The sequence below is a fragment of the Rhinopithecus bieti genome, unplaced genomic scaffold (assembly GCF_001698545.2).
Source record: "Rhinopithecus bieti isolate Rb0 unplaced genomic scaffold, ASM169854v2 scaffold_42084, whole genome shotgun sequence".
In the NCBI taxonomy this organism is placed as follows: domain Eukaryota; kingdom Metazoa; phylum Chordata; class Mammalia; order Primates; family Cercopithecidae; genus Rhinopithecus; species Rhinopithecus bieti.
Window position 1 is genome coordinate 2,224,475 of NW_016818934.1, and position 22,975 is coordinate 2,247,449.

The following is a 22,975-nucleotide window of genomic DNA, read 5'->3' on the forward strand; positions in this document are numbered from 1 at the left end:
CGGAGGCTGCAGTGAGCCGAGATCGCGCCACTGCCCTCCAGCTTAGGCAACAAGAGCAAAATTCTGTCTCAAAAACAAACAAACAAACAAAAAAATCTCAGGGGGTTCTAAGAGCCCAGGAGGTAAGACTGGAATTATTCTCATTTTAAAATGGGGGAAAGCCCCAGGGAGGAAAGAGATCTTGTTACCAGAAAGGGGTCCCAATCCAGACCCCGAGAGGGTTCTTGGACCTTGAACAATAAAGAATTCAGGGTGAGTCCACAGTGCAAAGCAAAATCAAGATTAAGAAAGTAAAAAGAGTAAGAAAAAGACTGGGCATGGTGGCTCATGCCTGTAATCCCAGCACTTTGGGAGGCCAACGCGGGCAGATCATGAGGTCAGAAGATCGAGACCATCCTGGCTAACACGGTGAAACCCCGTCTCCACTAAAAATACAAAAAAATTAGCCAGGCGTGGTGGTGGGTGCCCGTAGTCCCAGCTACTCGGGAGGCTGAGGCAGGAGAATGGCATGAACCCGGGAGGCGGAGCTTGCAGTGAGCCGAGATCACGCCACTGCACTCCAGCCTGGGCGACAGAGTGAGACTCCGTCTCAAAAAAAAAAAAAAAGAGTAAGAAAATGGCTACTCCACAGGCAGAGCAGCCCTGAGGGCTGCTGGTTGCCCATTTTTTTTGGTTATTTCTTGATTATACGTTAAACAAGGGGTGGCAAAGAAAGACCAAGAGGGAAAACGGCTGTCTTCAGAAAAGAAGCATTTTCGGAGAACGATCGTTTCTTTCACAGTGTCCCCACAAAGATGCCCACTGGTCTGGAGGCAGTTAACTTGGCTCCTGCAATAGAAGGAAGTGAGACAACCTGCCTCTAGGCCACTTTCCAACCCTTAAATCCTGTGGTTCCGTCTGATTTAAAAAGCTGCCAAGCTTAGACAAGGGTGAGGGAGACATACCCCACTCCCAGAAAGGCCTGTCCCCAAGGAATCCCAAATTGGTGTAATTCTCAAATGGAATGTGCAGACCTTCTCCACACCTTGGCCCATTCAAAGTGCATCTTACAAATGTGAGTGAAAAATAACACTAAAGAGAACTCCCTGGGCATCCCATCACTGAAGGTAGATTTCCCCAGCAGACCATGACCAAGCTGGGGTTACACTGCCAGAAGCACCCCCATTCCCATCTCATTTGTGCAGTTTTTATGGCCCTGCTCTTACCAAGCTCAAGGCCACATCACAGACCCTCCTGACTTCTCTGGGATCAGCAGGTGGCCTCCTGTCCCTGCCAATTCTTACATTCTCAAGTTAAAACTTCCCTTTGAAATTAGAGGCCTCACCCATCATGGTGAAAGGTCACAGAATAAAGATTCTATCCATTACAAAGTTTCTCATATACAATTTTTCTTATTGTGGTTTATGTATGAAAAGACTGGCAACCAACTTGCAGGAAACAATGAGACCGGCCCGCCATGTGTAAATTAAATTTGAATCTAGTTTATTTGCAGAACTTTACTTAACCAATTGTCATTTCTTCCTGTTTCTCACCACTATATAAAAACTTACCCTTTGTACAGGTATGAAAAATGCTGAACAATGAGTAAGTAGTGAATATTGCACATTTAATGTCCAAAATAAAGTTGTCGTTTTTAAAGGTTACACTACGTATGTGGGAAGAAAAAGAGTTGAACACACTTGAGAAGTATGTGTCTCCACATAAGTGATTTTAAACTATTGAAAGAAAAATAAATTCTAACTCTCAGTGCTCAATGAGAGATAGTACATCTGTACATTAAAAAATAAAAGTTATAATCGACAACATTCCTTAGCAATTTCATTATCCCAAAAAAGGATCAGTAGTATAATTATTTTTTTTCAAGTTATTTTCATCCAGAATCAGGAACCTACCAGAGTGAAGGAAACCTCAAATACAGCTACTCCTGGACACTGATGCCTGAGGCATGCTGCGGAAACCGGACCAAAATGAAGTCTGCATTAGTAAGTCTCGAACTTTACCCAGCACAACCTAGACACAAATGCAAGATGGTAGAAGGGGATACTTCTTTTTTAAGCAACACACTTATTTTCCAACATTATATTCTTCACTTTGCTTAATAAGACAAAGTTAACTGATCAGAAAAATGATCAGCTACTATCTCAAAATGAGCTGTACAAGTTGGCCCAAAATGAAGAGCAGGCAGTAGTAGAGGATTAAGGGCAAAGTGCCTTGTTGTTAGGCCTGTCATGAAGATGTGGGATGAAATCCGTCTCGGGCAACAACTGATGTTAAGCTGAGGTCTGCAGTCTCAACTTGCCGCTAGCTTAATGTGCCCCGCATGGCGCACAGCTACTGAAAGCTGATGCTGCCTAAGCATCTAGGGAATTATACCACTTGGACCACACTGGCACGATTCTGACCTCAGGGCTGGGGCCAGAATGAGGTAAAGGAGGCACCATGGGTGTAAACCCAAGGAAGCACTCTCTCGGCACCTGCAGGCAAGCACCAACTTAGATGTGTGCCTCGTTTGTCTCACCCTAGCCCTGGCCCTGCTAATCTGGGGCACACCCCTTTTAGGATAATATGGACTAATTTGGACACTTTCCCCAAATTGCAGCCCAGTTAGACATGATGGTGGAAAAGGTCTAACTAAAGACACTGCAGGGGAGATGGGTGCAGTGGCTCACGCCTGTAATCCCAGCACTTTGGGAGGCCAGGGTGGGCAGATCACAAGGTCAGGAGTTTGAGACCAGCTTGTCTCAACAGCTGGGTGAAACCCCGTCTCTACTAAAAAATACAAAAATTAGCCAGGCGTGGTGGCATGCGTCTGTAGTCCTGGCTACTTGGGAGGCTAAGGCAGAAGAATAGCTTGAACCCAGGAGGCAGAGGTTGCAGTGAGCCGAGACCATGCCATTGCACTCCAGAGCCTGGGTGACAGACGAGACTCTGTCTCAAAAAAAAAAAAAAATAGACACTGGGGGATTTAGCCTGGAGAGGACTAAGAGGTGAGGGATGGGGTGGAAGTGGTATCAGACATGTGATAACAACTGAAAATATCTAAAAGTCTGCCTCAAGGAGGGGCAAAAGAACAGCCCCAGCCTGAACTGCTCTAGGCAGAACTACGACCAATAGGCAACATAGAAACATCTCAGTTCAATAGAAAACAGAACTCCAGAGCCTGTCAACGGCAGCCTGGGCCTGCCCATCACAGGCTGGACCACCAGGCACTGGACGGGGCGGAGGAGGATCCCTGCAGAGTGAGAAGGGCACTAGATGAACTTGAATGACCCTTCTGACTTTGAAAGTCTACGATTCCAGGACATTTGCTTCCTGCTCCAGAAGAAAGAATTTTAGGAATAAAAACTCAGTGAAAAAGTATGTATCACCTTCATTTGAAAGGAACAAGGACATGAACACTCTCGGCTTATATGATATGTACACACTGATTTTGATGATGAATTGGGAGGAACAAGGAGGCTGTCACTTGGCTGAAAGGAAGTTAGGCTGGTCTATGGGTTTTCATTTTCTGGACTAGGCTTCCCCCAACCTCAAAGAAGTGAGAGACTCAGGCACACAACACCTGTGGGGCAGAGGCATGCGATGGCTGAGCCAACAAAGGGTGGTGAGACTAAGAAACGAGTCCTGCCTTGAAGCTGAGGTCCCAAGTGTGCAGGAGCTTTGGAAACATTGGAAACATGTACAGGTGGGTCCCGACTCCACTGCTACTGTCATGCTGTGTAGACAACTGTGTAGACACATCTGGCAGGACCTCCCTCCCCCTATGTCTGGTGTGTTCCAGCATCCTGCCCTTCACTTGTTCTATTAATAGGCAATGGGGCAACATCATTCAGGGATGCAGCCTGCCCCTGCCACCCACCTGTGCACCGCAGCATGGGAAGTGATGGAGAGGGAGAGAGATGTTTTTCATGGCAACCAGAATGCTGCCTCCTCCTGATCCCAGGAAGCAGTTAGACATCCTTATTTGGTCCCGATGCCACTGTCTGCCACCCTGTGGTGAAGTCTGGAGCCCGCAGCCATTCACCCTCCACACTGCTCAGTCCACGAGGTCTTGGTCTTGCTTGATTCCAATATTGATGTGCAGCACCCATTACGGATTCTGAAACCACAGCCTCACGCTCTCTGGAGGCCAACAATTTTTTTAAGCAAAGGCTCCCTGCCCCTGCAAGCCAATGGGCGGGCTGGTCTCTCTGCCGCCCTTCTTTCCCGGGAGGCTACAGCAGCATGGCCATGTCTGAACTATCTCAGTGTCTTTATAGCACGTTCCTAGCCCAGAGTTTCCCATAGAAACCTAGGAGTTGAGTCAACCTTCCAAGGTTAAGCAAGAAAGAGTTAAAGAGGAGGCGCTTTCACTGACCATCTCTGATGATTAATGTTCAATGTCAAATAAATTAAATGACATCAGGCATAACAACCTACAGCAACTTTAACAGCTGAAACACTTTATAAGATAGTGTGATATCCCTATAATTTGGTTTTTAACCAGTTACAACCAAAGATTGATTTTATTTTTTATAATATTTACAGACCAAAAACATTATACAGATTAATCATAATTTTCTTTAAAATGTGCATACTGTCACTCAAAAATTTCACATCATAGGATAGCAATAATTATATCCTCCTCAAAGAAAACACAAAATATTTCCAAACAAAAATCAGTGTTGCCAGATCAGACTATTAAACTGTCCACAGCTTGTCAAATTTTCTTATACACAGAACAAGATGACTAATTTTGAAAACAGAGAGAGGCAAAAATAAGAAAAGCTGAGACAGATCCCTCTGAGATGGACATTTGGTGGCCTGTAAAACTCAAGAGACTGGACAGGATGTTCTTTATCAAAGCTGCAAAGCGTGTCTGTGAGGAAGAATCGTTCCGTCCAACTAAAGAAATCTAAAGTAAAGAAAAGCTCCTACCAACTTCCCAATTTGGGGGGAAGCATTCCACAAGGACATTTGAGGAGAGATTAGCACTCTGTTAACTACATCCCTATACCCCTACAAACGTGGTTGGTGGCTTTTTAGACATTTTTAGGTAAATATTCTAGGGCTACAAACTACCCATACACAAAGACATATTAAGCCAGCTGTGCAGGCAAAATCCATGTAGAGCTGACAGAATGAGGAACGTGATAACAGAAGTCAAACTGCTCATTCCCAGGAGAAATAACAGGAGCAAGAAGATGGCCACAGAACAAGGCAAAGTTACACACAGGCTTTGGTAATGATTGAACTGTCAACAACAGAAGGCACGTGGCTATTGAAAAAAAGCCAAATTTCAGTAGCTCTCCTGACCTGACCCAGTTTCCATAGATAAGTGTTTCAGTAGACAAGTGGCTTCATCTGAGTTTAAATATGAAGTTAAAAAACAAGCAGGGAACAGAGAATCAGGTCTTCAGTCTCCCTCAGTCTCTGTCTCCTGACAGTGAGCCTTTCAGATATCAAAAGTGGTGTCTATCAAAGAGTGCAAACTTAGGTGTCAACAGGACCAAGTGATGTGAATGAGGCTAGGGTCAGGGCCCAAGGGAATGCACGGACTCTCCTAACTGGAGAGAGGCAGCCCTGTCTGCATGCCTCGCCAAGTGGACCAAACAAAACACCTGTGTAAAACATGCTCCTCCCAGACTGCCAGCTTGCCAACCTGATTCAGACAGGCAGCTCCTTTTCCATGAGGACACATGGCTGGATGGAAATGGACTTGTCATCATCTCTACTGCCCACTATAATCATGATCATCAGTCATATTTCACACATGACCCAGTTTAATGAACTCAGCATTTTTATCTCCCTTCTGAGAAAACAATACTTTAAAACTATTGTATCTCCCCACATTTGAGAAATGCAGAAATTTTCAAAATTGACTTTTTTACTTTGGAGGAGCACAAATGGGGTTTAAAAGTAAAGGTACTATGTGACTTCCAAGGTTGTCAGATCTGGAACACTTACATAAAATGGAGACAGAAGTGGAAACATACAAAGAACTTCATCTGGAGGTCTTGTGAGATGACTGAGACATTCGGCAACTGTGAGTGGCTCTGTACCCAAGTGGAACTTAGTAAGTTTCTCTTGTGGATAAATATAAAAACCGAAAGAGTCTCCAGAAGGTCTTAAGAGCTAAGAAAGCGCGCGCACACACACACACACACACACACACACAGACACAGACACAGACACACACACACCCCTCAGAATTATCTAATATCTAATGCCTCCCAACTTGCATCTCAGTCAACTACACACGGGCCGAACTGAGCTCTACAGTGAAATTGAGCAAAGTTACTTGTGCAACAGGAAAGTTAAATGTAAACATAAACAGCAATGGGTTTTTCAAGAGCTTCAGTGCTACTATCGTATGTGGTCCAAATAATGCACTTCTGGATACAGACAGTTAACGAGAAGAGCCAAGAAGCTTTTCCCATCTTGAAGGCAATGGCCAGGATGCCTTATAAATTGGGTGGCTTGCAATATTTGATCCTGGTATTCAACATACTGCTTACTTGATGACATGGATTCAAGAGCATTCAGAGCCTAAAAGACATGGAAGACAAGAGGGTTAACTCCATAGAGGCACATAATGTGACTACCAGAGGTGCAGCACACCCATTATTACTATGTACTTCAACTGTGAGCCTTGTGGGAAGGAGGCCTACAGAACTGAGGTCAGGAGTCCGAAAGGCAGGCATTGATTAATTTAACCACAACCAGAAGGAGGCCAGTAGCCAAAGCCTCTGTGACCTTTGCAGCATCCCACATCCAGCCTTCCCTGTTTCTGTTCTGTGCTATTTCCCAACCTTGCCTTACCAAGAGCCACTGCTGTGGCAGGCTGCTCTTGTTGCTGGGCACCTCACCTGCCACACCCATTTCTAAAGCCTGCCTTGTCCTCATTCTCCCCAGTCCCACCTGTGGGGTCCTCCCTACCAGAATGTCCACTCCTTCCGTTCCTAGGGCCCAACCGGAAATCCCAAGCACCAGCCTCATCTTGCTAAGGTGAAATCTGTTCAATCTGCTGTTGGATATGTTTCTAAGTTATGAGATAATGTTATACGAAACTGTCTAACGGAAAGGAATTCTAGAGGAACCAGTTGCTAAGTGCTGCCAAGAGTAAGTGAGAAGGTTGTTAAATCTGCCACCAAGCATGAAGTACATAGGTTCCTCCCGAATCCTTCTGACAAATGACACAAAATCATGGCAGAAACTGTTTCCATTCCTCTCTTCAGAGGAAGAAGGAAAGAAAAACATTCTTTGACTCCAGAATTTTGATTATTCCTTTCTTCATAGTAGGAGAAGAGAAGGGAAGAGACTGTATATAGAGAAAACAAAAAATCAACAGTGGCCCTTGATTTTTGGGTGGGGAGTTTCGTTTTCCAACGTAACAAACTCATCCACCCCAGGATTCTGATGGTGCTCCCCTCCTCACTGGGGGAGTGCCCCACTCCCTCCTTGTCCCTTTTACAGAAACCATTGCACTAGAAAATATGTATTAAAAGATGGAATGTGCTTGATTCAAAAACAAAAAGAGGTGATTTTTTTGAGGATGATAAATAAACCGGAATTTTAGAAATTAACTACCAGGAGGGCTGTAGATAGAAGTCTTTGGGTTGAAAATAAACTGAAGGTATCTGGGCACCAAATTAGGAGCTTTGTAAACAGAGTTCAATTTAAGAATAGGAATCAATTGGGACAGGCATTTCCCATGAATCACAGTGTCTCTCTGTCTCTCTCCCTCTCCTTTCCTTCTTTAAATTTAGTCCCCCAAACAGTCTACTTTGACAGTTTGTCTAAGAATAACCATTTTCTAAAAAGACAACTTTCTTCAAATCTGAATATCCTAATGACAAATATGCATGGGACATTCAGGGAGTCATCACTCTAAGTCGAAAGAAATGAAGACAAAGAGGCCAGGCCTGGACAGCCCAGGACCCCAGCTAAAGCAAGAAACTGATGCTCCCGGTACTGGTGGCCACAGGAGACGTAGCCTTCTCAAATACACCCTGCATCTCACTGACTTCACAACCTGCCCTCAGGATATTCATCTGCCCACTGGGATGTTTCATGTAAGACCACAGGGGATTCAAACAGCAGCTGTCTAGGCAATGAGTGACAACTATCAGCTATGTTATAAGCCCAGATCCCTGTGAAGAACCTGCTAATTATTCTGTCTGATCCTTGCTCTCAATAACCAAGATCTGACATTGCACGTGGCTGGCTTAAACATGACAAAGCTGCCCCAGCAGAGGAGCTCAGGAGTTTTAAGCTCTGACCACTTACAGAGACAGCCCTGCAGAGCGGGGAATGGGAGAGGCCTGGAGCCAGACTGGCCAGTATGAATTCCAGCCCCAACACTTACTAGGTGTGTGATTTGGGACAAATAACTTAGCCTTTCTCTATCTCTCTTTCCTTATCCAAGAAACCAGGATAATAATATTTCCTAGCTGGATGCAGTGGCTTATGCCACTTGGGAGACTGAGGGTAAGAGGATTGCTTGAAGCCAGGAGTTTGAGACCAACCTCAGCAACAAAGCGAGACCCAGTCTCTACAAAAAAAAATTTTTTTAATTAGCCAGGAGTGGCAATGCATGCCTGTAGTCCTAACTACTTGGGAGGCTGAGGTGGGAGGACTGCTTGAGCACAGGAGTTCAAGGCTGCAGTGAGATATGATCACACCATTGCACTCCTGCCTGGGCAACAGAATAAAACCCTATCTTAAAAAATAAAATAGTTTCTGTGCTATAGCATTGCTATGAGGATTAAATGAGTTAACGCTTTAACTCATTAATCTTGGTCGAGTTAAAACTTATAACAGTACCTGGCACAGAGGGAGGACTCATGAATGCTGATCATCATTTTTTACTGTGTACCTTTGTACCTGGCCAGCATGTCCATAGGTGATAGGAATGTGGCCTTCCATGTGTGTAGAAGAAGCTGTTATTTCTAGCTACCATTCTGCCCATGTTAGGTTATTCTAGCATCAGTCAACAATAGTGAACCTTCAGACTCACAAAACAGGAACTACTTTCTTGGTTCCAAGCTCAAGCTCAGCTAATTTCCATCCATCCCAACTGTAGCCACATCTTCTGTGCAAGATCCCAGTCCCCAGCTCCAGCCCAAGCAGGTGGCAGATAAGTGCATATTCACACTTATCAGAACCAAATTTAATCCTAGACAGACTTTCATTTGGACTTACTTTTCTACAGTGACAGTAAAAGCGATCTAGAAAACTGCCTACAAAAATTTGGAGGTGGGCACGTGAAACCATTTTCCAGTAAGTAGGGTACATGAAAGGGAACAGTGTGCTACCACCACAGAGCATCATGTCATGATGGGCACAGGCTACGGCTGCCACCTCCCTGCCTTCTAGGGAAGATGTGGAGGCAAACTTCTAACCCTTCATTGTAAATACTGACCTGCTGAGCTTTGGGAGTCAGATGTAATTCAGAGCCAGGCTTCAAACGGATCTGATCTTCCATAGGAACCTGAACTGAAAGGAAGGCAGCCATGCTTCGGGCAACCACTCGGAACCTTAGGCATTAGGGAGAGGTCAGAAGAAGTAAATGGCTATTAAAGTTAGCATTTTGAAATAAACACCATATTCTCTATGACAAAACAACACTAACACATTTCCAGATCAACTGTGTTGTTCACTTTCTCAGGAAAATCTTAAAATATGATCAAGAAGAAGTTTTATCCATTATCACCATCCAAACAATATATGTATAAATCAGATTCAAGAATGAAAGTGTTGGCAAAGATGTGGAATAACTGGAACCCTTGCACATTGCTGGTGGGAATGTAAACGGTGCAGGCACTAGGGAAAACAGTCTGGCAGTTCCTCAACAAGTGAAGCATAGAGTTACCATAGGACCCAGCGATTCCGCTCCCGGCATACACCAAAAAGCTAAAAACAGATGTTCTAACAAAAACTGGTACACAAATGCTCATAGCAGCATTTATCTGCAATAGCCAAAAGGCTGAAACAATCCAAATGTCCATCAGCTAATGAATGGATAAACAAAATGTGGAATACAGAAGAATATTATTCAGCCATAAAAACAAATGAAGTATGGATACATACTACAACATGGATGAACCTTGAAAACTTTACGTTAAGTGAAAAAAGTCCAACATAAGGGGCTACACATTATATGATTCCATTTATGTGAAATGTCCAAAATAGGACTGAACATATAAAGTCATAATGCCAATTAGTGGTTGCCAGAGACACGGGGGTTGAAGGGAATGGAGGTGACTACTTAAAGAGTGTAGGGCTTCCTTTTGGAGTGATAAAAATGTTCTGAAGCTAGATCGTGGTGATGGCTGCAACAATATTGTGAATGTTTTAAATTCACTGAATTGTGCATATGAAAATGGTTACCGTGAAAAGTTTTAAGTTATATGTATTTTATCACACTTAAAAAAAAAAGAATAAAAGACACAAGCCAAATTTAAGTAAAACAAAATCACGCAGTCCTGCTATCTTCTACCTCAAACCAAGAAACATGATGTTAACTGGTTTGGAATGAGTGAGTCCCAAAATTACAACACCACAATGGGCTATTCCACAAGAATGCTGACATCATCAAGTTTGCAAATTCTTTTCAACACTGACAAGGGCTTGAAAAGAAAACCATGACATAAGTTGATGAGAGAAAATGGGAAGCTAATGGCAAATTCTTCCATGCCTTGGGATTTTTTGCAACAAAAATCCAGACTTGTTTCTCATTACTTATCCTTCTTACCAACAGGCTTTTATTTGTTTTTTCTTTTTTTTTTTTTGAGACAGTCTTGCTCTGTTGGCCAGGCTGGAGTGCAGTGGTGTGATCTCGCCTCACTACAACCTCTGCCTGCTGGGTTTAAGCAATTCTCCTGCTTCAGCCTCCTGAGTAGCTGGGACTACAGGTGCTTGCCACCCCACACCCAGCTAATTTTTGTATTGTGTTTGTATTTTTATTTATTTATTTATTTTTGAGATAGGGTCTGACTCTGTCACCTAGGCTGGAGTGCAGTGGCATAATTTCAGCTCGCTGCAACCTCTGTCTCCTGGGTTCAAGCGATTCTCCCACCTCAGCCTCCAGAGTACCTGAGACTACAGGCATGTATCACCATGCCTGGCTAATTTCTGTATTTTTTGGTAGAAACGGGGTTTTACCATGTTGGCCAGGCTGGTCTCGAACTCCTGACCTCAAGTGATCCGCCTGCCTTGGCCTCCCAAAGTGCTGGGATTACAAGTATCAGCCACCACGCCCGGCCACCAACAGATCTTAACCCAGCTTGACTACTGAACAGTTCACTAGACTGAGTCCCTCACAGGTTCTGGGTTTCCCTGAACCCATCAAGTGCTCACCTGACTTGGCTTTTAAACTAAGCTCGCATACCATCCATGACTGGTTCCAAACCAAAAAGAAATCAGTAGTGCAGTTAGGTTACAAAGTCCAAACATAACAGGAGATACTATTAAAAATAATGTTTGAACTGAAAATTTTTTAAAAGGTAAGAAAAAATTAAAATGCTTTTAGAATATAAAGATGTAATCAGGCTGTGTTTTCTTTTTTTTCCATTAATCTCTCTGGAGAACCTAGATCCTAAGTCGAAAAACCTACTAAAGTATCACAACCTGTAAGTAGGTACAGACGTCTGAGGCCTGTTTAGAAGAACAGTGTTAGAAAGGCGCTTCCTTACCTGTTAGACAAAGGCGACTTCCGGCCCAACCCAATTGCTCCCAGGATCCCAGAGCTGAGCCTCTCCTCAGCCACGAGGTTCTGCCTGCTCTGAACCATGAGCAGAATTCGAATGACAGATTCTGTCAGGACGGAGTCATTCTGCTCTGTCTGAATGAGGGAGAGCTGAAGGACTTGGTGCCACCACAAAAACAGCTTTGCCTCTTCCTCCACGGAGCTAGGGGAGGCACCAGAGGAAAATAAAATTAGAAGTAAATTTTTTCCACTCCAATTTAACTGCAAGTCCACATCAGAGTTTTAAGGATAGGAGACATTCAGTACTTAAAAAGCATAGGCTAACGGTTGATGTCAATAGAGCAATGGGATTGCAACCACCGCCATCTGTGGAACATCTACTACATGCCACCGTGATGAACTTCGTGTTCTTCACTTCATCCTCATGACAGCCCTATCAGGTAGGGGTTACTATCTCCACTTAACCGGTAAGGAAACTGATGCTTGGTGTTTCAAAGTGCCAGTTTTAGGAAACAAAAAATCTGCTCAGAAGATTAGCCCATTAATTAAGAATCTTTCCAAAACAACTGTCACCATACCTTAAAACCTTATTTTGTATGCACCACTTGGTTCTGTGTACTTAAAGCTACACTTAAGCTCTAAATTCCAAGTTAACCAAATACAGCAAGTTTGATGTAACAGCCTGAGGGCCAACGTACCTTGGGTACACCTGTTCCAGCCACTTGCTTAAGATGAGCAGCACTTTCATTTCGTTCCTTAGAGTCTGTTCGCTGTTTAAACACTGAAGCAGGTAGACGTAAAGAGTCAAGTAACTGCCCAGGGTAAGGCACTCCTGCAGGAACTCTTCCATGGTGAGCTCGGGAACCTGAAGGGATACCAGAATGGGCCCCCATCCTGAGTTCTGATTGAGAGGGCCTAAGAACGTGAAGAAGAGACATCAAAATATAGGCAAGAATCCAATTACTTGACAACTCTAGCAAATACCTTCACTTTAAGCTTCAGGATTTTTTTTTTTTTTTTTTTTTTGACATAGCAACCTATGAGATAAGCTTCATGTCAAGACAACGTTTCTTACAGTGACCCTGGAGGCTACAAAAGTCAAATATACCTCGGGGCTCAGACTGGGAAACCCTTGGGCCAGATGCTTGTCCCCAGCCTAGCCACCAGAAAGGTTTAAGAAATCAGAATTCAGGGCTGCATATGAATAAATCACCTTTCTATCACACTATGATCCTTAAAACCACATGTAGACACTGCCTGTCCTGATCAGCTAAGAGGTTTAACTTTAATACCCTTTTTAAGAACATATGAACACTTACGCTTTCCCACGGGAAACTCTTATCACTCAATCTGTGAGAAGTTTTAGTTATCAAAGCTTAGTCTACCTCATGTATTGAAACTGTTTGATTTTTAGGAACACAGATGAGTTTGGAATAGCAGTGTTATTCTAATGGTTCTCCACTCTTTGGGGAAGGGAGGGTGGGCTGGCATGGTGACATGCACACCACCTCCATGGGTGGGCATGTGCTGTTCATGGGGAGTCAGGACAGGGCAGATGGCAGGTTGTGGGCACTTCCTGTATCCTTGCTCCAATACCCTCCTTCTCACCCCTCTTTCTCTCCCACTGACTGCAGTGTGATGTGTTATCTGGATATCAGAGGTGAGAAGTGCTGTTCTCAGCAATTCTTAATCAGACTAAGCCGCTTCCAGAGTCTGAGAGTTTAGAGGTAGACAGTAAAACAGATTTTTAAAAAGGAGTGGTGACAATGAATGAGCCCTTCATAATGCTTTAAAAGGTCTGATAAGCAGCAATTTTAAAAACTTCTATGAAAACTCCTTTTACCAAAAGTGACAAAAACAGGGAAAATTAACCTCATAGACCATGGTATATAGCATTTGTTTTGAGGACTATGACTTGGCCTGTGACACAACACAATTTGCATGTCATTACAGGTTGGTCTGACCCTCCAAAACCAACGTGAAGTGGATTAGAGCTTCTCTCCCTTGAAACGTGATTGTACTAACAGACATGGCCACAGGTTCTCATGCTAACTGCAGATCTTTATGAAAAAGACATATATTCAGAAACATCCGCAACATCTGCAGAGCAGAAAATTAGAATGACAAATCCCTCACTGGGAAGAGTCTAGAAAGATATCTCCTGATGACAATGCTTTCATCTTTCTGGAAAAGACCAATACAATGGAGCGTAAGATGACCTCCTCTTACTTTCTTTGAAGTAGGCAGTGATGCAGGCTTCTGTAGTCTCAGCCATGTGGCGGACGGACGCCAGGCTCTGGCAGGCTGCCGTTAAAAGGGGCAGCACCACCAGCCCATGCATTTTTTGGCCAATCCAGGTCCGGATACTGCCCCGAAGGAACTCTGCCGTTGGAATAGTCGCGTTGTTCATCATCATCAGGACTTCCATAAAGAGGCTGCTGAGGGCCATGTGGCGGGTCTGGCTTTCCATATCTGAAAGAAACATAGAGACACTCAAGAATGGCTGCCAGAAAGGTGCTATCCATGTGATCAGGAGAATAACAGTACTTCAATCTTAGCTGCTCTCCAGGCAGATACTCTCCAGTGCTAGTAGCTGACTGCAAGGGACCAGAAGGAAGGCTCTGGATGGTGTTGAGTTTGTACAGATAGTATGCGGCACACAGTTTCTAAGAGTAAAAGCAGGAACTACTGTGAGTTCCCTGGGTACAGCAGCATAGCAGAGCAATACCTTAATAAATAGACAAATCTGAAGCTGGTGTGAAAGAGTAACTTATCAGAACATGCCTAGTCAGTCTTTATTTTCCAACCTTTGCTCATGGAAAACCAAATACGTAGATCTCACCAGTCATTCAGTAAACCGAGTAGCAATAGTACCCACTATCACTGCCATCACTGTCAATATTCTAGGGTGATTTCCACACATTAAAGGTTATTACTTAAAACTAAATATAAATGTAAGGAAAAACCTTTGCAAAGCATCCTAACAGCAGCTCTTTTATTTCTTTGTTTTTTAAATAAGGAAAGTAAACCGACTGGTAATTTTCAAAAAAGTTGGAGGTGAAAAGAGAGGAATTCAAGAAAAGAACAAATTCATTTTACAAGAGAACTGCAAATAAGAGAAGGTCACTGAGGTAGATTTCTTCTTCACATTCAAAAACAGAAAATATATTTTACTGAGAGTTAACTGGAATAATTATGACAACTCTTCTAGCTCTCCCTAAGCTGGGTACATTTTGTTTTAAGGAGTAGAACTGTAGCTTTCACACCACAAGGATTCAGTATTTATGTCAACAGGAAGGGTAAAAAGCTGAGAGATCTTATTCATCGCATCTATCAAAACAAATTCATCTACTTAAGCAGGGTTAAATAAACCCTCACTTAATCTTTCTGTACGACCTACTTACTTTCAAGCAAGGACTTAAAAAACAAGTTTGAGAGAGATAATAACAGTATGTCTGTCTATTTCTTCATGTATTTCCATGGGTACAAATATTCTTGGAAATAAAGACTCATCTCTGAATTTCAACTGAATAGCAATTTAAATTTTATCTCTTAATTATGACTAATAGGAATAGATTACTACAACAGACCCCAGTCTCTCCCATTTCTGTTCATCATCAACAGGGCTCTCAAATCTTTTCCTAAATACCATATCTGATCCTATCACTCTTCTGACGAAGATCTTTCCAGAATACCCTTCTCCCCTTTCCCTGGCCAGCTATTATTCAACCCTTCTGGTTCAATCACATCTGACCAACTCTAGAACAGTTTCTCCAGCATTGCTTGCTGATACTTCTTTTCCATAAGATTCACTGAATGTGGCTGACTTGCCAGGCTGATGCTAAAATTTTAGATACTATCTCACCTGATACTTACAATATCTACATGAAACAGGTATGATTATTAACAACATCTAGCACTGTTTCATGTTTATTGGTCAGCAGGATATTTTCTTTTGCAGAATGTTGTTTCAAGGGTCTCGTCTATTTTTTTCTACTAAGTTGTCTTTTTCTTCCTTGTTTTATCTGGTGTGACAATCTTAATCATTCACAGTTACTATAATTAATTACTGATCTAGCTGAGTCTAAGTCTACTGTCTTCCTGTATGTATCCTATTTGTCCCTCCTATTCTACATTCCTTTTTCTCTCTTTTGCCTCTTTTAGATTATTATTCTATTTTTTCCCTGTTTCAGCTTGAACACTAAATCCTCTCTTAAAATTCTCATAGTGGTTATCCTATAAATGAAAACATGCATTCCTGATTTTTTGAAGTCTGATGTTAATTGGTTCCCAGATGATGTAACGGCTTTGGAACATTCTAACTTCATTTCTCCACTGTTGCCATAACCCAATAAGCCATTTCTATTATTATTGTTGCATACAGTCAGATTTCATTTGGATTTACCCACATATTTACCAGTTTCATTGTTCTTCATTCTTAGTTTCTTCCTATTTATTTTCTCTTTATTATTTCCTCCCTTCTACTGTCTTTGTTATTTTGATGTCTTTTTAAATAACTGTTTAATGTTTTTTAATTTTTACCTTTTAAAAAAGTCTATGATGAGCATTTAAGGCCCTGAAAGTAACTGATACGGTTTGAATCTGTGTCCTCACCAAATCTCATGTTGAACCGTAGTCCCCAGTGTTGGAGCAGAGTTTAGTGGGAGGTGGCTGAATATGGGGGTGGGTCCTTCATGAATGGTTTAGCACCATCCTCTTGGTGCTGTTCTCATACTAGAGGTCTCAGAGATGTGGTAGTTTAAAAGTGTGCAACATCTCCCTCTCACTCATTCTCTCTCTTGCTCCTTCTCTGGCCATGTGGAGTGTTACTCCCATTCTGTGTTCTGCCGTGACTGTTAAGTTTCCTGAGGCCTCTCCAGAAGCCAAGCAGATGGCAGCATCATGCTTCCTGTACAGCCTCTAGAACCATGAGTCAATTGAACCTGTTTTCCTTATAAATCACCCAATGTTGGGTTTTTCTTTATAGCAGTGTCAGAACAGGCTAAATCCACATCCCACAAATTTTGATGCACTGTATTTTACTATTCAGTTCTAAGTATTTTAAATTTCTATTATGATTGTTCCTTTGGCCATCAGTTATTTAAAAGTTTGCTTCTTAATTTCCACAGTGTTTTTCCCTCTAGTTCTATTTAGTTACTGATTTTTTTTTTCTATGTCATTTAACTTCAGGGCAGAAATACACAGAGATGAACATCTGGCTTTTACAAAGTTTTCTGCCTTACAGTTCTATTTATCTGATATTAATATAGCTATGCCAGCTTTCTATTTTAATATTTGCCTGATATAATCATCTAATGGAATGCTTTCTATATCCTTATGCTTTTAATGTATTTTTTATAAACAGCTTAAAGCTAGATGCTTTTGGTTATTAATCTACCTTAACAATCTTTGTCTTTTAACTTGAGCATTAGTCCCTTTACCAGCACACTTGAATTTTATCATCTTATTCTGGTTATTTTTCTCACTTTCTCCATGCTTCCTTTCTTGCCTTCTTTGGACTGAACATACTTTGGCCATTCTTTTTATCTCCCTCTACTGACTTGGAAATTGTACATTTTAATTTCTATTCTTTTGGTTAGGTTAGTAGGGTTTTGTTTTGTTTTGTTTTGTTTTTTTAATTTTGCCACTGGTGCTTCTGCAGGTTCACTATAGTGTATACAGGTTTGAATTTCTTTCCATATATCCTGCTTGGGATTTGCTGGGTTTACTGAATTTGAGGATTGTTGTCTTCATCAATCCTGAAAATTTTCAGCCGTACTATCTCTTCAGATATTGCTTCTCCCCAGTTAAGTATCTCCTCTCCTTCTGGAATTCTACTTGGATAATAGGATGTATATTAAACCTTCTCAGCCTATCCTCTATGCCTTTTAACCTCACTTTCACATTCTTTTTGCTTGTTTTAGAGATGGGTTCTCACTGTGTTGCCCAGGCTGGAGTGCAGTATTCAGACACAGCCATTGCACACTGTGGCCTCGAATTCCTGGCCTTAAGCAATCCTCCTGCCTCGGCCTCCATGCCCAGCTCACTTTTACATTCCTTCTCTGTTTCTCTCTGCTGCAATCTGAGTATTTTCTTCAGTTTTATTTTCCAGTTTACCAATTTTCTCTTCAGATGGGTTTAATCTACTGTTGAACTTATCCATTAACTTTATTATAATCTTTATATTTTTCATTTCTAAAATATATAAATCTCTCAAATCTGCATATTTCTACAATCCCTTGCTTCTTACTGATATCTTCAATCCTCTCTTATTTCAGCATATAATAAAATATCTTTTGCTTACTGTACTAATTATTCCACTATCTTCAATCTTTTCATTTCTGACGCTGCTGTTGTTTACTATTACTTTGCTCATGGTGTCTTGTTTCCTTATGTATTTTGTGACTTTTTTTACTGTGACTTTCTTGGAACTGTGAGGCTTGAGTTAAAGATGGGTTTCTCCAAACAGGATCTATGGTTGTTTTTTGCAATGGCACTGCCAACCCAGAACTACTCTAAATTCTTAGACTGAGGTTGTTGTTATTATTGCTGCTAGGTAATCTGAATTCTTGCTTCAAAACCACATGAGGGTCAGCTTATCAATTCTCAAAACAGATATCGCTTTTCCTGCATAAACATTTAACCTAACAACATTTCGTACATAAACATTTAACCTAACAGCAAGGCCAAAACGGATAACTGTCTTTGCCTTCCTTTCACAAGAGGAGGTTTACTTCTAGATCATCTTTACAGTAAAAATGTCACCCTGTGGATTATGCATGGGATTTCCTCTTAGGCTCCCATCTTAGGCAGGCCCTGGGCTTTACCGCCTCCCCCTAATATCCAAACATGTTCAGCAAAACTCTTCAGGGTGACAGCAGCCTCAGAACTCCATCTGCCTTGATGCGTTTCTCCTTTCACTTAGGTTCTGGCCTCTAAGGTTTCCTTACCTTTTTGCCACTCTACTGATAAATTTAATTTCCAGTTTCTTGAAAACATTTCATCCAGCATCTAGTTTGTCTTCAGCAGGAGAGGCAGTCAGTATGTCTAGTCCACCAAACTGCCAGGAGCAGAAGTTCTCCATACACAGTTTCTTGACAAGTCTATAGGTGATTCTGAAGTGCCCTCCCAGTTAAAAGCCAAAATCCCTAGAAATACTGCTCAATAAAAGGTCTCTGGTATCTCCTAATCATTAGATCCCATTGTCCAGCTTAACGGTCAGTCTCACCCATCACCCACCAGCATCTGCCAGTGTCAATCCTTCCCCACTGCTCAGTCCCTGGTGTCCAAACACCTCTCTGATCATTGCTTCTCTGGAAAGAGGAGAGCCAGTGTCCTGAACACCCTCCTGATCTCACAGTGCCTCACGCACAGCAGGAATGCATTGACTGAATGAATACAGGACTTCCGACTAGTCACTTACCGGGTGGGTTAAAGATAATGATATCATCTAAGAGCTTAGACATTTCCTGTTCTAGGACTGCTAAGGTGATTTTTCCATTTTGTTCCAGGGTGCTGAGGAATTGAACCATCTGATGAGTAAAAGCTTGGCATTTTGGAACTGCGTCCTGACAAGACAAAAAAAAAAAATCATTCAAATGAATCCAAGCAAGGAATGTTAATTGCATATTTCCTGGGAGCATAGCACTGCAATGAATGCTTGGGTAGGGAGTAGAGGAGACAGAACAGGAAGCCACATGAAGACTTAGTCCCACGTGGCCCAAGGGCCCTGCGTCTAGTAAAAGGCAAACCTATGGTAACACTTTGACCAGGGCCCATGTTTTCCCAAATTCTGGCAGAATACTCTTCCTTTTTTACTACAAGAATAACAACCAAACACTAACTACTTGCCAGACACTTTTCCAAAAACTTTTATGTTCATTATCTAATTCAATCCTCACAACACCACTTTGAGGCAAGGTACTTTTTTTTTTCTTTTGAGACAGAGTCTCACTCTGTTGCCCAGGCTGGAGTGCAGTGGTGGGATCTCCGCTCACTGCAACCTCTGCCTCCTGGGTTCAAGCGATTCTCCTACCTCAGTCTCCCGAGTAGCTGGGAATACAGGCGCATGCCACCACACCCGGCAAACTTTTGTATTTTTAGTAGAGATGGGGTTTCACCATGTTGACCAGGCTGGTCTTGAACTCCCGACCTCAGGTGATCCGCCTGCCTTGGCCTCCTGAAGTGCTGGGATTACAGGCGTGAGCCACCCTGCCGAGCCTTTGCAAGGCACTATTTCTAATCAGATGAGAAAACTGAAGGACTTGCCCTGTCAGACCTCAAGCTCATATTACTACCCTTCCTCCCTCCCATTCTGCTGCCAATGACATTCAGATCATGAAACCAGCAACTTGCTGGCAGCCCTCAATCCTTTTGACCTTTTGTCAACATGTGACATTGCTAGTAAGTAAAGGCTCTCCCAAAAGGAGAACTCAACCCAAAAATCTACAAGGCCAAAAGATGAGTATATGATAATACACATCCTCCAACTTCCTCTGCTGAGCACTTCCTAGGTTCAAGACTGTCCTTTGCAGCACTTATGCTACTACCAATCTCCAAGAACAGTCCCTGCCTTTTAAACTACCTCTCAACTTACAAGATGCTTCTGGCTGTCAGTAGGAATAGAAAGGCCCGCAGACACTTTTAGGAGCTTCATGATTAATTCAGCATAAGATTCTTTTGCCAGGATGATGGACGGCGGGTAATGGCTGCTGAAATAACCTAGCACACTCTGGTACGACACAATATCCACGAGATGCCATGAAAGTGAGCTTGTCTGTCCAAGAAGACTAAGTAAAGGTGAATCCTAAAAATAAAACACATATTCCTTTAGTTCCAGAGCCCCAATTTTTCCAGAAATATGTGTTGCTAACTAGTCTGTCGAATAACCACTAAGATGGCCTATGGTAAGCACAGAACAGTTACAATATCAAGTAAGTATCTACTCGAGTTAGGGGTACTAGTGAAAGCAATAACCAAAGTCTTGGCAAAAACACATTCATATTAAGATGTATTGAGTATCTGGAACCCAGGTTCTTTTCTTTCAAATGAACTCTCTGTTCTGGTGGGACATGCCAAAATTGACTTCAAGAAGCATACAAGAGATTGAACTAGATATTAATGAGATGTAAAATAAAGCTGATTAATATATTCTAACTCAGTGTGGTTCTTTGCATAATTTAGAATCAGATAATGAGCTATCCAAGAAAATCAGGCATCTGGTTAAAGGTACATCTCATATGCCAAGCATCTGTTCACACTGATGGGGCACTGGAAAACAAATGAAAACTATGACCTAGTAGAAAGCAAAGATCTAAGCAGCCTTGCCAAATTTTTGCCATAAGCTTCCCCAACTTACTGTTTGGTCTACCAGTTGAACTTCCTTTGCCAATAAAATCATCATGAAAAGGAGGCAGACAATCATGCTGCGGGTTTCTGGGTGGGGACTGGGATTCCAGGCATCAGAGAGCACACTAACCCAATTGACTTCACAGAGTACAGACCCCAAAAATAAGAAACAGCTCTTGGGGCTTCCTCGTTCCACCTAGAAGGAAATGAATTAAAATCAATGTGTTGCCTTGTGCTATCTATGTATCTGGAAAATGTATGTAAATTATTTCATAATTATATTTTTAAAAAACACTTTTTCCCCAGATTATATCACTTAACAATCCCACCTCCTAAAGATTTAGACTTAATATTTGTAATATCTCTCCTTCCACAATGTATGTGTGTATATTTTAGTTTGTCTGTTCAGATTTCAGCATTTATTCCAATCATTCTTAACAAGTGAGGAATGACCTTCCCTAACCCCAACCTGGGTGGAGAATCGCTGCCACAGTAAGTCACTGGAGCTGCAGGGAGTGTATCAGAACCCTCAGGTGTGCCAGGACAGGGCAAAGCTGAGATTTACTAGTTAGTAGTTCCCAAACTTAAGTGCGCATCAGAACTAAATGGAAAGTGTATTAAAACAGATTGCTGGGCCTACCCCTAGAGCTTTTAATTTTGCACGTATGGGTTGGGAGCTGGAATGTGTAAGTTCCCAGGTAATGCTGATGCTTCTGTCCCAGGGACCACATTACTTTGAGATCTACTACACTAGTGTATATTATTTATATTGCCTTTTTTTTTTTTTTTTTTTTTTTTTGAGATGGAGTTTTACTCTTGTTGTCCAGACTGGAGTGCAACGGCACAATCTCGGCTCACCGCAACCTCTGCCTCCCGGGTTCAAGCAATTCTCCTGCCTCAGCCTCCTGAGTAGCTGGGCGCCCACTCCCATGCCCAGCTAATTTTTTATTTTATTATTTTATTGCTTATTTTTTATTTTATTTTTAGTAGAGACCGGGTTTCTCCATGTTGGTCAGGCTGGTCTTGAACCCCCAGCCTCAGGTGATCTGCCCACCTTGGCCTCCCAAAGTGCTGGGATTATAGGTGTGAGCCACCATACCCGGCCTATATTCCCTTTTTAATGTAATGTTGTATTATAACAATGTCTCCCCATTATTAGTCTTTACAATTTTTGATGACTGCATATTTAAATTCTATTTAAAATATATTAGAGAGGCTGGGTGCAGTGGCTCACGCCTGTAATCCCAGCACTTTGGGAGGCTAAGGCGGGCGGATCACAAGGTCAGGAAATTGAGAGCATCCTGGCTAACATGGTGAAACCCCATCTCTACTAAAAACACAAAAAATTAGCTGGGCCTGGTGGCGGGTGCCGGTAGTCCCAGCTACTTGGGAGGCTGAGGCAGAAGAATGGCGTGAACCCGGAAGGCGGAGCTTGCAGTGAGCCAAAATCACGCCACTGCACTCTAGCCTGGGTGACACAGCGAGACTCCATCTCAAAAAAATAAAAAAAAAAAAAATAAGAGAATGAGGAACAGATGTACTATAAAGTATATAAGAAACCTCAAAGATCTCTTACAAGCTATTTCAATACTTCTAATTTGTTTAAAATAAAACATGGCTACTCATGAATTTTTCCTTTCAACATGAAGATTAAAAACTCTAGTCTATTTATAAAATCATGATCAATTGAATTTGGTGATGATTCATTTCTTCTCATTACTGTTATTATATTATGCTAACTACTAATTCTCTTCCTTTTAGAAAATGATTCTTCATTGTCCATTATAATCAGTTCTCTATCCTCACCCTCAACCCCACCAAAAAGTATAGTTTATTATGCCAAGAAGACACAAAGAATTAAAACATCCCCAGCTTCTGGGGTGGTCAGGGTCATCTGCCATTAGAATAAAACTCCTAGAGACAGAGTCTACAGCATCC

The 22,975-nt window shown here is 42.1% G+C and overlaps 1 protein-coding gene across 3 annotated transcripts in view; it reads right to left on the reverse strand.

Moving 5' to 3' along the window:
* Positions 1-1,461: 1,461 nt before the first annotated feature.
* The window catches only part of EPG5 (ectopic P-granules 5 autophagy tethering factor), a 134,688-nt gene continuing 113,174 nt past the window's right edge, over positions 1,462-22,975 (reverse strand). For all 3 annotated transcript variants that reach the window (XM_017857824.1, XM_017857823.1, XM_017857825.1), the window contains exons 37-44: positions 21,048-21,233; positions 20,286-20,495; positions 19,113-19,257; positions 13,919-14,161; positions 12,388-12,604; positions 11,676-11,891; positions 9,404-9,518; positions 1,462-6,528 (exon numbers count right to left, since the gene is read on the reverse strand). In XM_017857824.1, the coding sequence (XP_017713313.1) occupies positions 6,346-6,528; positions 9,404-9,518; positions 11,676-11,891; positions 12,388-12,604; positions 13,919-14,161; positions 19,113-19,257; positions 20,286-20,495; positions 21,048-21,233 (1,515 nt within the window). In that variant the 3' untranslated portion in view covers positions 1,462-6,345. The remainder of the gene's footprint in view (positions 6,529-9,403; positions 9,519-11,675; positions 11,892-12,387; positions 12,605-13,918; positions 14,162-19,112; positions 19,258-20,285; positions 20,496-21,047; positions 21,234-22,975) is intronic.